Genomic DNA, 16,349 nt, shown 5'->3' on the forward strand with positions numbered 1-16,349 from the left:
GATGTGTAGAAAAATCATCTGCAACTGTGTAATGCGATCATTTCAATAATGACCAAAATCTCTGAGGAATGTTTCCATCACCTTGTTGAACCTATGCCACAAAGAATTACGGCAGTCCTGAAGGCCAGTGCTATATAATGTATGGTTGTAATGTATGGCTTTGGTAAAGGGTGTTGTTTAAATATTTAATACGATTCGTGGTAAACATTTAAAAGAAGAATAGACAGCACTTTGTCAGGCTTCATGCAGTTATTATTGATATCACCACAAATATTAAAAACATACCACAACACAGCTGAATTTTCTAACATTTTTGTACAAAGAGTAAAAAGGGAACTATGCTTGAGACCCAAAAAAGAAATGAAATCAGTTTGCTGTACAGACAAATCATTTTTATCAGCATCTAAAAGATAGGCATTTAATTTTAAGAATATATGTTCAAGCATGAATTCATTAGAAAATTTCACTAAACTGTCATTCTTTAAATAAAAAATAAAATAAAAAAGTTTTGCTGTACCCACAAATGTCTACATAACGCTACCTAAATGGTAGGCATAAATTCCATCTGGGAAAAACAGGTTACTGAAAAGAAAACAAAGAAATAACACAGCATTTTTAGTAATCCATGGGTTCTAAGATCAGTGATCAGATTAATGATCACATCCCACTATAAATCAATAAAGACATTTTTTTAATACTTCATCAGAACCACAGAAACCTTTGAATACTTGAATATTTTCATAACACATCCTGGCTGATCTGCTACAATGACAGTCACTTGTGTTTTTTGCTGCGCTCCCTCACAAATTTCAACCTATTCTTGTAACCATGCTCAGCTTTGGAACTCAAGGCCACTAGGTGGAGTCAGTGGCTTTAATGGAGAGAGCTGGGAGAATTTAAGGGTTCTCCACTCATCTCTCCAGCCCTTTTTAAAGATCAACATGTTTTATGTCCATGAGTGTATCCCAGAGGGAGCAGGTGAGTCCATGGATGTGCAGCGCTGGTTACAGGATGGCACAGAAGAACTTCTTCTCCCTGAAGGGGTTCTCGGACGCAGGCACAGGGGATAGAAGAGGATCCTCTTTAGCATGGGCTTCGCAGTATGATGTCAAATCTGCTGCTGCTTTGGAGACCTAATGTTGATGCATGTAAACATACAGTCACCAAACAAATGCTCACTATGTTTTCACTACTAATCAAGTTAATAATGTTTGGATGAAATATTCATATTCTTCTCACCTTTATCCTGTCAATATTGGCCTCCATCTTGAGCTGCTCCACCAGTTTGCGAGCTTGAGCAATACTAGCAGTGTTGTTGGTGGCCATGAGGCTTTCCGTTCAGGCCTGTTGCACTGGAACACAATTGGAAAAATAAATTCAGTGGATTTGATATTACATGTACGGATGAAAGATGATTAAAAAAACAGGGTGTCAGTGTGCATTAACAATGAAAAAATTGATATGTGCAAAATAGTTGTGCTAATAACTTTAATGAACAGGTTTTCAAACTGGGGTCTGTGAAAAATAAAGTTAAATAAATAAGATTAAAAATGCCTAAAGTTGGCAAACAGGTCATAAATTAATTATTAAATTAATATTTTTATTTTATTACATATACAAAATGTGTAAACTTCAAAAAATTATTTTTCGCACTACCGTTTAAAAAGTTTGGGGTCAGTGCGATTTAAATGCATTAAATTGATCAGAAATTACAGCAAAGACATTTCAAATGTTACAAAATATACATTTTTTTATGTATTTATATGTGAAATTTAAACTATCTAAAAATAAAAAACATTATATAATAATGTATCATGGTATCCACATCCAATAGTAAGTAATGTTTAAGCACAAAATCAGTATATTAGAGTGATTGAAATATATATATATTAGTGGTCAATACCATATTAAAAAAATCAGAAATCTGTCACTATGGCAGTGACAGATCAAGGCTTAGGCTGGTTAGACGTGGTTTCCTTCTGGTAAACCAGCATGGTCTTTCTTATGAACTTGGTTGACCAAGGAAGTCTGCATCAAAAGCACAGATACTGTACCTTACTTCCTTCCAAATATTTATTAAAGTTCCTCACAGAAAGCCACAACACAATTAATAGCGATATTCCCTCACAGTTTTACAGACATCAATAATGAATTTAATTAAAATTAAACCTATCTATATATAGGGGTGTAGGATAGAAAATATTAGCTTAGTATAAAAATGATAGACGTCAATGAATAGTCTCCACAGCACACGCATATGAGTGTGTCATACATATTTATGTAGCTCTGCCATATGGGTATTGACAGCACACTGTGACACACCTGTCATGACTGAGCTCAAAGGTCTGTGGTGTATTGGAGTTTTTAATCTCAGTCGGCTCGCCTGCAGTGAGGTTAAACACAAAGCCCTGGTGCTGAGAGCAAACAGCAGGGGGCGTTAGACTATCAGCTGTCACACTGACCTCATTCTGGGTAATGAGCCCAACCCGGCTCACTGAAAGAGCAGAAACTTCTTATCCCTGAACAACATCCAGCTTTATTTACTCCTCTACTACCACTACACAAGAAACACCTTCCCATGAGTGTTTAAAATGTGAATCTAATTCAATATACAGAGTTTAGTCATTAATTAAGTTCAAAATGAGAGGAAACTCCAACTTGGCCTAAAGGAAACAAGTTCATCATGGCCTATTAACTTTCCACTGGTAAACCAATAAAGCTTGCTAATGTAGTCAGTATCTTGACATCCAAATATTTATGAATATATTTCCTCACTCTTATCACATTATCTACAATTATATTTCCTGATATTATTAGATTACGATTCAACAGATAATGCGTCGTTTTGTATGCCACTGAAAATAACATTATCAGATAAGCAAGGGAATCAGTAACAGTAAATACAGTTATGCCTAGTTAAAGGATTCTGCATTTATTCCACAAAATAATGAGAATCCAGACTGCAGTGAGAGCAGCATCTTCATCATCAGTTCCCGGTAATCTGTTGTAAACACTGTTTCATTAAACCTGGTGACCATCCCATGCATCTTTGCAATGGACCTCAGTTGCTAGGCAACTGAGATACAGAGCGATCCGACAGCAATGAAACGTTCCTCTCCTAAAATCAAGAATGGAGCTCAGCTCTCCAAACTTTAGACTGGGGACCCCATACATCTTAAGAGTTCAGAGAGGGGACAGCTTCAACACACTGCCTACTTCTGTAAATCAGGCCGAAAGAGACATTTACAGCCAGACAAGAAACATCAACACAATCCAGGGTGGAGTCAGTGTTTAAAAGCCATTTTAGATTGCAGTCCCTATTCGTCAATCGGGAGCTCAAAACTTTACCTTATAGGGGGTCAGGGAGTGGAGTGGATTAAGACACAGGAGGCAAAAGAAGAATATCAGAGATAGGAAAGAGAATAGTGCCAGTAACTTTGAAGAGTGTGTCCATGCTGAATGTGATGTACTAGAGGCTCAGTTAATACTTTACACAGCTAGTTAACACTTTACTATCAATGTAGTCTAACCCCAATAGCTTTCAAAAGAGTCTAGAGGGGTCCATGAAAAAAAAGTCTAAAAATATATATATATATATATATATATATATATATATATATATATATATATATATATATATATATATATATATGAATGTCTAAAGTCAGAAATCAAGTTAGTACGCAAAACGAAAATAACCAAAATTCCTGTATTATGCATGCCAGGCCAGTAGTTGGCGATGTCACTACACACACACCTATAGACTGAACATGAAACGCACATGCACGATGTCACAGATTTCACAAAATCACATTTTTGTTGACCATAATGGTATCGTTTTCAAAAATTTGTCATGAACATGTCATGTAAAAGAAACGGCTAAAGAGGACCAAGCGCATAAAAAGTTTTCAGTTTTTTTAATTTTACTATAATAGTCAGCAGGAAAAAACAAGAATTGCTGCCAAATTCATTTTTAAAAAATCAAATAATTAAAAAAAATCCAGATTATCCAAAGTTATATTTACTTTAATTTTTCATTTATGTCAGAAATCATGGGATTTACTGTAATTATTTTACTCTATATTCTTATTTTTAACAGCCCTGGTTTTTAACAGATATACATATACATACATTTTGTGGGGGACAAATGATTCTCCATAAAACTCTATATAAAAATGTATTGTTTATTTTCACTGTTTATTATTATACATCTAACATTACTCTAATAGTGGGTATAATTTGTTAGTAGCTACAATATACAAATATAAAAGTCATGTATATTGGTTTCATTGTGTTTTGGTTTGGTTTAGTTGTAGTTCCTCTTTCCTATAATCTCAATTTCTTTTTAGTTTATACTTTCCTAATACTTTTTTAGTTTCCTAGGTTTATAATTAGTTCACATCTGTTCCCTGTTATGTTGATTAGCTTCCCCTGTTTATTTATTCTGCCTTCATTATTGAAAAAAATAGTTTCGTAAGTAAAAAATTGGACATGAGCGCCCTCTCATGTCAAAATTTGAATGTGATGATCTCGTAATCACGACTTTAAAATTGGGAAGTAGGACATTTCCGATAGCATGTGAAGGCAGCATTTAGCCCTTGGTTTTCCTCAGTTCCTTATCTAGTGTTAATGTTGTGCTATAGCCTGAAGTGCATTGTTTCTCTCTGTGTTTACTGTCTTAAATTTGATTTAATCATCTTCCTGCAGGCTCTCCTGGATTGCTCCAGCCTAACTGTGACAATGAAAGTCACAAACTGTCAGAATAAGAAATATGTTAATTTTCCCTGTTAGCTGCACTCTCTTTGACTTAAAAAATGCAAATAAATATCTCTATTGATTTGTTCATCAGAATATTGTTAGGGGGTCTATAAATCCGCATGTATATATTTTGAAGGGGGAGCTCATTTAATTTGTATCCCCAGAGAGTGGGCCATATGTGTGCCATTTACCAAAGCCTCATTTCTACAGGAAGGCCAGCAGGGAAATGGAAGTGTCACTGCAGGGAGCATGTGAGAAGTCTGTTATAATGTAACACAAGAAGAATAATCAAGGTGTAATATGGAGTCTCCATGGGCTGAAAAGGTTCATCTTAAGGGAACATTCTAGAAGAAGAATTACAACAGAGCAAACATGTGAAAATGTATGCGCTCTGCATTACTGAAAAAACAGTGCTATGAAATTTGAAAAATTGCGTGAACATTGATAAACCCAATAATGGTTCACAAACTTTTATTAGTGCAGGTGTCTTATCACATATATTTTAGCACTGCATAATATTAGGTGACATATGCATGTTTCACCTTTGTCTTTCTCCTTTTCTTTTTTTGTGGGTGTTTTCTTTCTCACCTTATTTTTGACTTGTTTCACTCTTTTTGTCCGTTTTTGTTTATCTTCAAAAGTGAGTTCACCTCCTGTGGTTTGTCTTCAGCCTCTGTTGAGAAAGGAAGCCATGCAGTTAGAGTCCATATGTTCTATATCCCGGTTGTAGCTCAAGGCCTTTCGCAGGCATTTGTGTGCATGTGTGTGTGCATGTGGTGGTTGGAGGGTTTTTAGAATGTCACACCTTTCTCAGACTGTTTGCAGTGAGAAACATTCCAGACCTGACTGAAGTTTATCTTATGTGCCTATACAAAAGCCCAGCTTGCATAACTGAAAAAAAACAGCTGAACGACTGACTTAAACGCATTGATAACACAATCAGTTGACCAATATGAATCTTTTTGTAAAAAATACAACATGGGTTAAGCAGAAATTTGTTCTGCCTGTATTTTCATCCCACTTTCCCTCTGTCTGTTTCTGTCAACGTGATAAATGGGCCAGTTATTCTGCTGGAGAAGCTCTGCAGATGCAGGGAATTCCACTATTGTGAATCATTTCCACACAGAATGTTCCAGCAACATTTAATCTCTCCACGTCTCTTCTGTCTCAGTGGACACAGGCCCACCAAAATATTTAAACATTAGTGTCCACCGCAAGTTGGTATAAAATGAGTCACTCAATTGCTGCAATACTTAGTTTTTGAACCGAATTAACACGCTCACATGTAGTTTCACTGAAGCTAAAATGAATGTGATAACGCAGGAATGAGGAACGAGAGAAGCAGCCTCGCGCTTTAATATAAAACCCCGGTCACATGTCCAGGACAAAGCTCCCTCACAGCTCACTGCTTTTTTAATGGCATACTCAGTTTTACTAAATGCTTTGGCTGTCTAATGTCAAAATCTTGACAACATATACAAATAAATAATAATAATCTTAATAAACAATTGTATGGAAATAATTTGTGAATATATGATGTTGGTCTATCTAATGCTTTATGTTGATGAATATCGTATAAATGATACGACTTAAACTTATTCAATTCATGCATACATTTTATTCATAACCATGTCAATAGTGGTATATATCAGAGTAAAACGGATTATCAAAAAGGAAAATGTAGGGTGGGGACTTGGTTCAATTCATTGGATGTTGATTGGAGGGGCAGGGTTTCAGTGGACTAAAGGATTGTAAATGTCCGGTTTATTTCACCAAAGATCAGATTTCACTAAAAGGAGGTCTTTTTTTATTACCAGGTCAATAAGATCAATGAATCAGTGAATTTCTATTTTATGTCAACTTTAAATCAACTTAATTTGAACAAGATGGTTGATTTAAACCATCTTTTGGCGGGTTATGCATTTGTGTAAGAAAAATATCCATATTTAAAACTTCCAGTTATGCTCGTCAGATGTAGCGTATGCATTTTGAACTTTAATCAATATTCTGCTCTTGTAAAGTAGTAGTATAGTAGTAATAGGTATACGTTTTTGGAGTTAGAGGTACATTTTCCTAGTTAACCAACAGAGGCGGAAAGAATAGACAGCTTCATTACTTGAGTAAAAGTACAGATACCCCTTGCTAAATTTTACTCAAGTACAAGTTAAAGTACTACAGTCAGATGTCTACTTAAAGGTCCCAATCTTCGCGATTCCATCTTTCAAACTTTAGTTAGTGTGTAATGTTGCTGTTAGAGCATAAATAATACCTGTAAAATTATAAAGCTCAAAGTTCAATGCCAAGCGAGATATTATATTTAACAGAAGTTCCCTTTCAAAGCCTACAGCGAACGGCCGGTTTGGACTACAGCAGGAAGTGCAGGGATGTAATGACGTCACTAGAACCGTTTGTTGACTAACCCTCCGCCCACAAGAACACGCAAAAAAGGAGGCGTGGTCTTGTTGCTCTCCCAGGTGGAGAAGAGCGTGCATTCAGCGCTTGCATCTCCCCGTTATGGTAAGAGGCGGGACCTTTCCGGACAAAGTGCGCTAAGCTGCTGTCCAATCACATCACGGGAAGCGCTGGCCCAATCAGAACTCGTTACGTGTTTCTGAAGGAGGGACTTCATAGAACAAGGAATTCGTCAGGCCGTTTTTAGGACAGAGGAAACAGCGCTGTACAGATAAGTCAATTGTGTGAAAAATACTGTGTTTTTTTACACGCGAAACATAAACTCATGTTATCTTGCACACTGTAAACATAATCAAAGCTTCGAAAACACGCGAAGAAAGGGACCTTTAAGTCAGATGTCTACTTACGGAAAGCTAAAGCTGATGCTGATAGGCCGTCCCAACCAGTGGCGCCTTCACAATCCAATCACATTTGAGAGGGAAACAACAAATTGAGGGTAGCTGAGTTTTCTTTTATAGTTTTTTTTTTAGAAAAAGTAACAGGTACAGTACAAGTAGTTACGGACCGGTTGTGGATAGAAATGTAGTGGAGTAAAGAGTACAATATTTGTCTCTCAAATGTATTTGAGTAAAGTCATGAGTACTTCCCAAAAATGATAGCTACTCGAGTAAAGTACAGATCCATCAAAATTGTACTTAAGCATACTCAAGTAAATGTACTCTGTTACTGTCTGTCTCTGGTAACTAAGGTTGTAACATTTTCTCGATCTCAAGGCTCAAACTATGCCCGTCACTCTGTTTCTCTGACGCCTATAACGTCAGCCACACACTGGACTGGAGAGTCTGTAAGAACAATTAAAAACCTCCCATGTAATTTTGACACAATCTACCACCCTTCAGTTTTAAATATGAAATGTTTGTGACTGAATTGTACAAATTGCTCTATGGTTTGTTTCCTCTGGTGTCTGGTGTCCTCAGTATGTTCTCATGTGAGATTCAGTCTTATAACATATACGTATGTGTTATGAGTTAGAAAAGCTAGGCCATTCTCCATAAACTTACTAGGCTAACACAATATAATAATTAATACAATATAATATACTAATACAATATTTAAAATTTCTTCAGTCTTTATTTTTTATTTATTATGAGTTCATAAAACATTATCAATACTGATTTAAATACAGGATAAGATACTTCAGGATTTTCAAGAATTGTGGTTAATGAAACAGCTTGTGTGTGTGTGTGTGTGTGTGTGTGTGTGTGTGTGTGTGTGTGTGTGTGTGTGTGTGTGTGTGTGTGTGCGTGTGTGTGCGCGTGTGTGCGCGTGTGTGCGTGTGTGCGTGTGTGTGTGTGCGCGTGTATACAGTGGGTTAAAATGACTTCCTGCAGAATCTGCCACTTAGCCAAGAGCAACACCCAAGGTTCCCGGAGAGTTAACAATATTCCAAACATCCGGGGCTGCATTCTCTACTTTCAAAAAAGTCATGTTTATATACCGAAATGTACTCGCATACACAGTTCTTAGTGTCCCCTTATTAATAAATACAAGGCTTTTCCCTCTACCACTTGTTGCTGAATCAGTTTTCAGTTTCACTAAAGATATAAAAATAGCCATAAAAATTTTATTTATTATACATATCTTTATGTTTTTATAAACACTTTTAGGTTGTAAACAATTACATGTGGTTAGTTTTTAATACAAACTTAACTATTTACATTTTCATTATAAACTTTATATTTGTATTATATTTTGTCACGTTTTTGTATGAAAAGTATTACATACAGACACACACTCAAACATAAAAACATGATGTGACATCAAACAACTTCCTGTTCTGATATAATCTGAAATAAGGTGGACAAAAGATGCCTGGTGTGAATATTAGTCATAGTGGTTGAGTCTACAAACAGAGCATGAAGTCATTTTCTCCTTCATGGAAATACTCTTTCACTCTTTCTTTCTTTCTCTTTCTTTCTTTCTCTCTCTCTCTCTCTCTCTCTCTCTCTCTCTCTCTCTCTCTCTCTCTCTCTCTCTCTCTCTCCCCCCCCCTCTCTCTAAAAAACACACATGAAGTGTCCTCATAAACCATGTTGTAATACCCATGTCATTATACACATTTTTGTCCTCATAAATCACAATACATGTACACACACTGCAGACACCACCAGATCCACCCACATTGAACAGTGATGTGTGTTGGGTTTGCTCTTATATTATTCACATCTATTCAATGATAGAATTGAATAGATGTACTCTGTTAGCCCCCCCCCCCCCCCCCCCACTTTCCATAGTAATGTACTTATTCTTCACAAAATTCACTAGAGCACATCATAAACACAGGCTTAAAAAATAAGGACACTCTAGGTCTTTTTTTAAACATTACTACACTACTGTACATTTGTTGGTTATTTACATTTGCATTACAAATATAAACCTTTGCCATGTAATATATTACATACGTTTTATTTTGTAAGAATGAATGTAAGCATCTGTTTTTTCTCTATAAATGTATGAACATTGTTTACTGTGAATGTGCATTCTGATGATCTGTTATTTGACCATATTATTGTATCTAAAGCATTACTTTTAATAGTATATATTTTGCACCATAAGCAGTTGTTTGTGTATGAATGCCAAAGCTTTCTTTCATATTACAGTTGTAAAATGATTAGCAATTATTGCAAAGTATAAACCTAATAAATTATAAGTAAAGACAACATATATTAGTTATATGACTCAACAACAGTGTTTATCTGTACACACACACACACACACACACACACACACACACACACACACACACACACACACACACACACACACACACACACACACACACCTGAGTACTATCTTATTAAGTACTGGATAGCATCATGATAAAGGTTCAACATTACATAAGAGGTGTTTGTGATATCCAGTTAGCCTAATAAAGAAAAATACATAAATGAAAATAACTAAAGACCAAACCAAGAAGCATCAAATATGAAATAAATTTAACATATATCTTATCTAATCTGTGCTGCTGCCTACTGTCAGAGTTGTCTTGTTTAATCTGTCTGAGTTTTACAAGCTCTTTACCTTCCTTTCTTTTTTTTGTTTTGCGATTCACATCTGTACCAACTCTAAACACTACCAACAAGTTGTTGTTTTTTTTGCTCAGTTTTCTGTTTCTTTCTTCCTTCCTGCTTCTAGTAAGTCACCTAGGTTACTCATTGTTTGATTATCATTTGCATCTGATGTTCATTTATTTGATTGATTTAATCAGTGTATTTAAGCTCTGTTTTTCCATCTATTCATTGTCATTTCTTGTTATGTGTTAAAGGAACACTCCACCATGTTTAGAAATATGGCTTATTCAACTTCTTTCCTACATTTTTGTCTCAATGCATGCATTGTTTTAGTTTGGCAGGTGTCGCTAGCTTAGTTTAGTATAATGAATTAAATCCTATGTTGCCAGCTAGCATGTCCAGGGTAAAAGTGATCCCCCCAAAAAAACATTCTAATTACTTCTTGTGGCCTGTGTATTCATAATGAGTACAAATAACGATGCAAATTAAGACACTTTCCTAGGCAGGTATTGATTTAGGACTATATTATGGGGAAGCACAGGCGAAGCACTGCTACTTGGGCGCAGAGATATCACGGAACACATTGCGATCATTGTACAGCCAGAGGACGTGAGGATGAGAGCCATGATATCTCTGCGCCCAATTCCCAAATCGCCTAGTCTTAATCTGTATCACTACTTGTACTCATTGTGAATATGCAGGACACAAGAAGTAATTAGGTGAGTTTTTTTTTTTTGGGATCACTTTTACTCAGGACATGCTAACTGGCAACATAGGATTCCATTCATTATGCTAAGCTAGTGGCGACCCCGCCAAACTAAAACAATGCATGCACTGAGACAAAAATGCATTTGCCCACATATCTAAGGGTGCTTTCACACTAGCACTTTTGGTGCGCACCCGGGTTTGATTGACGTCAGAGTTTGGTTTGTTTGGATGATGTGAACGCAGTCTTCCAAACTCGGGTGCGCACCCGCGAACCATACCTGAGTCCACTTAAAATGTGGTCAGGGGTTCGTTTCATGTGAACTCCAGGGTGGTTAGCTGATGTGAACGCAATCTTACTAAATCGCGGAAGTGAACTGCTATTAATAATGTATGATTTGATAAAAATGTGTTTTGTGTGCGTTTCACTCATTTACCTGACGAGCGTCACTGACATACTGCAAGCAGAGTTTTAGATCTCATATCTGCTTGTCTTCGGCATTCTTTAGAGTATTTGTAATGCATTCGTGGCAGATAGATGCAAGTGCCATATACGTACTGAAGCTCTGGTAACAAAATCAACGGTTCAAAAACAAAAATATAAAAGTGACGGCAGCAACGCTATGCATTTCGCCGCCTTCACGCTGCTGTCATTACTAAGCAACCGGGTAAACTGCTGCTGCTTTGATGACGCAAATGAACCCCGGTTCGGAACCAGATAATATAATATGAACACAGTCCAGCTGGGGCAGGGGGAGGGGCGAGCAATCAAACTCTGGTTTGGTCCAGGCAATCGAACCAAGTGTGAAAGCAACCTAAATGCAGAAAAGAAATCGAATAAGCCCTATTTCTAAAAACAGTGGAGTGTTCCTTTTTATTTGGTTGTTCTGTTGTTAAATAAACTAAAATTGCTGCATTGCTTTTTTCCTCATCATGTTAACCATTTTGTAACACTAACAAAGTACTATTAATGCATTCAGATTATCAAAGAAATTCTTAAAAGCTCTAATAAGAATCATCCCATGCAGTGAACACTGTTTAATGTACGTGAGCTATAGAGTGCTAAGCAGAGATCAGCCTGCCATACTGTTGAGTGGAACCTTCCGCAAGATCGAGCACTGTTCTAGAGTCATCATCAGAATTCTCTGGGGACTCCTAGGGGATTCCTCTCAAATATTCAACCCCCTTTCTCCTTCTGCCATTTCTCCATCACTCCCTTTTCTCTCTCCAGCATCTTCTCCCTCCCCTCCCCCATACTCTCCTCCACTTTCATCCCCCCATCTCCAGCAGCATATACCCCAAACAGATGCACAGTTCTCCTCATACGTACACCTGACCAAAAAAGGCATTTCTGCTCTGATTACTGTGCGTAAAATTACAAAACTCTGATGCGTACTAACACACACATCCTCTTTTAAATCGCAAGCAAACATATTTGTCCCCAGAGCAATTTAAGACTGATTTAGACTGACACACATGCAACGGCCGTAGACAAGCCTTGCGTCCATGCAAGACTAGTCAGATAGAACAAACACACCCATCCACACATTGGAAAAAACACAACACATCTTGCAATAATCTAGTGCAGGTGTACACTAAAAAAACACAAGTGTGCACACACACACATAAGTCATTTTTTCTAAACAAAAAACAGATGATTTCATTTAGACAGCTTGCCCCACTGACACATGTTAACGACTGTCTATTTAAACCTCAATCTGGTATTTCTAAAGGAAAAAATGAGCCCATTAAAAGATTTTCTACTCACCTCCTCAGTGTGTGTAGAATCTTCAATAACACAAGAGCAGTATGTAACAGTAGCACACATACACTCCTTGTTCTGACACTCTGGCACCCACACATACACACACACACACACACACACACAAACACACACTCACCGCCTGCTACACCACCCCAGCTGACAGCCTTCCTCTCGCTCCGCCCCTCAACTAGTGGAATCGCTCAGGAAGCCAGCTGAAAGCCACTTCCTCTTGCTCCCAAACACTCACAAAGACATTGTTTAAAAAGAAAAACAAGATTATTTACCTGCTGCCACCCCAGTCAGACCATTTCGCTGGCTTGTAGAGCTGTGATTCTAGTGTGCTGATGCTGATGCACAGCAGTGTTCTGCTCTCTGCTCTTTGGCTCCTGTGCATGCATGTGCAGCTCAGCACGAAGGTTCTTGCACCGAGCTGACAAGGAACACAGATAAATATCCACAACTGCCCCTCCCCCAAAGCATGTGTATGTGTGTCTAAAAGAAAGAGAGCGAGAAAACCTCCCTTTCATAGTCATTGTGTGCGCGCACATACACACACACACAAAGCCTGAGCTCCTGTAATCAAAAGCTTAATCTTCAGTCTCACAATATTAGAGCGACAGAAGATTAAAAAAGGAATTGCAACTGGCAACTTTTCAATAAACACATACACAGAGGTGGGTGAGGTGACAATGTGTTACATAATTGCAGATTTGTGTGTAACTGTTGCTATTCTATATTTGGAAATAAAACACTGTCTGGTGTGTCTCTTGAGTCTAGATTTGCCACTTTGGGATCCCATTTGCTGCATGGTCACCAGCATATGTTGTGTTTTAGATGCTGGTCTTTGGCATTGGGATGCTGCTGTGCAGTTGTCTCCACCAGGCCTTCTCCTAACTAGCTTCACTCGTGTTCAGCCAAGTTCCATGCTGGTTACACATACTATACACTGGTGAACATCTCAGTTTTGCTTGTGCAGCTAGAACAGATTTAAACCAATATTTTCTGGGATAAACCAGCATGGTGGTCTGAGCCGCTCTTTTCTATGGGAGGCCATTTTAGCAATTACAAAACAAAAATGTAACTGCAACTTTATGTCACGATGTGATACAGTTGCAGTGTCTATATCTCAAAATTAAATTTTTTGTTTTTTACTCAAGGGGAGAGTCAGACTTACTTTTCAGAATTGTACACTACCATCAAAGGTTTGAAATCGGTAGGATTTTTAAAATGTTTTTTAAAGAAGTCTCTTATGCTCACCAAGGGTGCATTTATTTGATCAAAATACAGTAAAAACGGTACTATTTTAAAATATTTACCATTTATAATACATTTTCAACTGGCAATCATTTTCAAAATAAATGTATATTAAAATGTAATCTATATTCCTGTGATGCAATGCTGAATCTTCAGTGTCACATGAGCCTTCAAAAATCATTCTAATATACTGATTTGTTGCTCAGTAAATATTTCTTATTATCATCAATGTTGACAACAGTTGTGCTGCTGCTTAATGGTGATGCATGTTCTGTATATTTAAATGTATGCTTTAAGAAAAATATAGATTCTGAGTGAAAAAACTAAGGAAACTAATTATCAAGTAAAAGTGGAATGATTTGTGATCAGCCATTGTGAGAGGGGTAGAGCATTTGTTGGGCTGAACAGCTTTAGAGGAATTTAATAGAATTAATTTATCAGTGATCTGATTACAGTTTCATTATGTGAACTAATGGAATCATCTTTCGGAGTTAACCCTTCGGATTACTCACTAAAACATAATTACATTAATACTCCCATCCATCAACATTACCACAAAACGCTGCGTTCAGTGAAATAACAAATGATTATTTAGAGTTTAAGATGCAATTGAGACTGAGAGAGAATGTGCGTATGTGCATGATTTCAATTCTAATTTGGAGGCCATCTGGTGCCTCCAGTAGCTGCTTGCCTGCCCCACGGGATTACCATGAGGATGTCAGTGAAGCCACTATCACCCAGATCTCAACACAAGCTCCCTGCACAAAGATGTTAATCAATCATTTATACTGATGTTTTGTTTGTTTACTCAACAAACACTTCTTGTCAAATTTACTTCTTGTTCTAACTTTCCTAGTAGACAAATAAAAATAATTGCAGAACTTGCTTTGCATTCAGGTCAGTGATTGGCTGGCTTCCTGGATTGAACTAAAATGACAAACATTTACACTGCAGTTCAGTATCATACTTTAAACACCTGGAATAAAAGAGACAATGTGATTTATTCCTGTGATGCTAAGCTGAATTTTCAGTATCATCATTACTCCAGTCTTCAGTCACATGATCCTTCAGAAATCATTAGAATATACTGACTTGCAGCTCAAGAAACATTTCTTCTTATTATTAATAATAAATAATATTAGAAACGTTTGCAACGTGTGTTGCTTCATATTTTGGTGAAACCCATGTTACTTTTTTCAAGATTATTTGAAGAAAGGCTATTATTTGAAAAAGAAATCTCTTGTAACATTATAAATGTCTTTACTGTCACTTGTATCAATTTAATACATCCTTGCTGTATAAAAGTAATAATTTTGTTAAAAATAAATCCAAACTTTTTACGTTTCTAATAAATGTTTTACTTATCTTGAAATATGCTTTCTGCAAACCCCTATTGTGCACTTAGTCTGTTAAAAAAAATACATAAGATATATTTACAATAAGGTCAATCTTAAATATAAAGTTATATAATAACAGACATAAAATATAGTTAAGGAAAAAAAAGTTTGAATATAATTTACCTCAGATAAACAGAGAGGACATAAGTGTTACATAACGAAATATTCTAATGTGCAAAGGGCAGTAGATATCTCATATGATTGATAATACAAGTATATGAATCTCTAAATTAAGGTATTAAAACAGCTTGATGCCATAGCTGGGTTCTGTTTATTGAGGGAGCCACATCCTCTGCTGCCTATCTATCCTCTGACTGAGACAGGAAGAAAGAAGAATAACATGAGATGGCATAAGAGAGATAAAGAAAACGATGGTTGGGAGGGACTGAGAGGGGGGAACGGAAGGAGGGAGTGTGACGAAGAGACTGATGAAATGGGTTTCCCCTCCTGTTACCATGGCAACAGTGGTAGTGGATGAATGATTTTCAGTACAGTCAGGTGTAGCTGTGAGGAATAGGCTGGATAATAGGACAGCACAGCTTTAAAGAGGTGGAGCAGCATTTTCTTGCTCTGAAAATGTTCATCGTAATTGCTCTCACTCACCCACATTGGGACAGAGCTGTATGAGTAGTTGCAGGTGCTTTTTTTATGAAAGAAACCCGCAAACACTGCTTACGCAAACAAAACCCTCAAGATGATGCAGTGACGTCTTTAGTGCTCATACAGACGTTCTCTTGAAACAATTTGTTAAAAATGCTTCCCTTGAGGAACAAAATTCATGGCACACCAAATGTATAAGAAGGATCACATGCTGCACATTTTGCTACCAGTTACCAGTTACTCATATCTCTTTTGGAAAAGAAGAGACAAAAGCCTACAAATTTAAAAAAAAAAAAAAAAAAAAAAAGGCAAATTTAGCAAGTATGTGATCCATTTTATGCCTAAGTTGCATTATATATTTTCAGTATATATAATAGTCATCCATCC

The 16,349-nt window shown here is 36.8% G+C and overlaps 1 protein-coding gene across 2 annotated transcripts; it reads right to left on the minus strand.

The window, feature by feature from the left end:
* Positions 1-370: 370 nt before the first annotated feature.
* On the minus strand, positions 371-13,162 carry gng2 (guanine nucleotide binding protein (G protein), gamma 2). Of its 2 annotated transcripts, none has more exons than XM_067420697.1 (4): positions 12,996-13,162; positions 5,347-5,431; positions 1,240-1,352; positions 371-1,133 (listed from the first exon to the last, which is right to left on the minus strand). In XM_067420697.1, the coding sequence occupies exons 3-4, from the start codon at positions 1,324-1,326 to the stop codon at positions 1,005-1,007; spliced, it is 216 nt and encodes a 71-aa protein (XP_067276798.1). In that variant the 5' UTR covers positions 1,327-1,352; positions 5,347-5,431; positions 12,996-13,162; the 3' UTR covers positions 371-1,004. The 2 variants fall into 2 exon arrangements, with proteins under 2 accessions (XP_067276798.1, XP_067276797.1); XM_067420696.1 differs by lacking the exon at positions 12,996-13,162 and adding an exon at positions 12,715-12,878.
* Between the last annotated feature and the right edge of the window lie 3,187 nt (positions 13,163-16,349).

This window comes from Pseudorasbora parva, chromosome 17 (assembly GCF_024679245.1).
Source record: "Pseudorasbora parva isolate DD20220531a chromosome 17, ASM2467924v1, whole genome shotgun sequence".
Classification (NCBI taxonomy): domain Eukaryota; kingdom Metazoa; phylum Chordata; class Actinopteri; order Cypriniformes; family Gobionidae; genus Pseudorasbora; species Pseudorasbora parva.

Bases quoted from the DNA above. Each gene is read 5' to 3' on its own strand.
- gng2 (XM_067420697.1), bottom strand. From the start codon at position 1,326: ATGGCCACCAACAACACTGCTAGTATTGCTCAAGCTCGCAAACTGGTG. The intron at 1,134-1,239 runs GTGAGAAGAATA...CATCAACATTAG, and splicing joins CCAATATTGACAGGATAAAG to GTCTCCAAAGCAGCAGCAGA.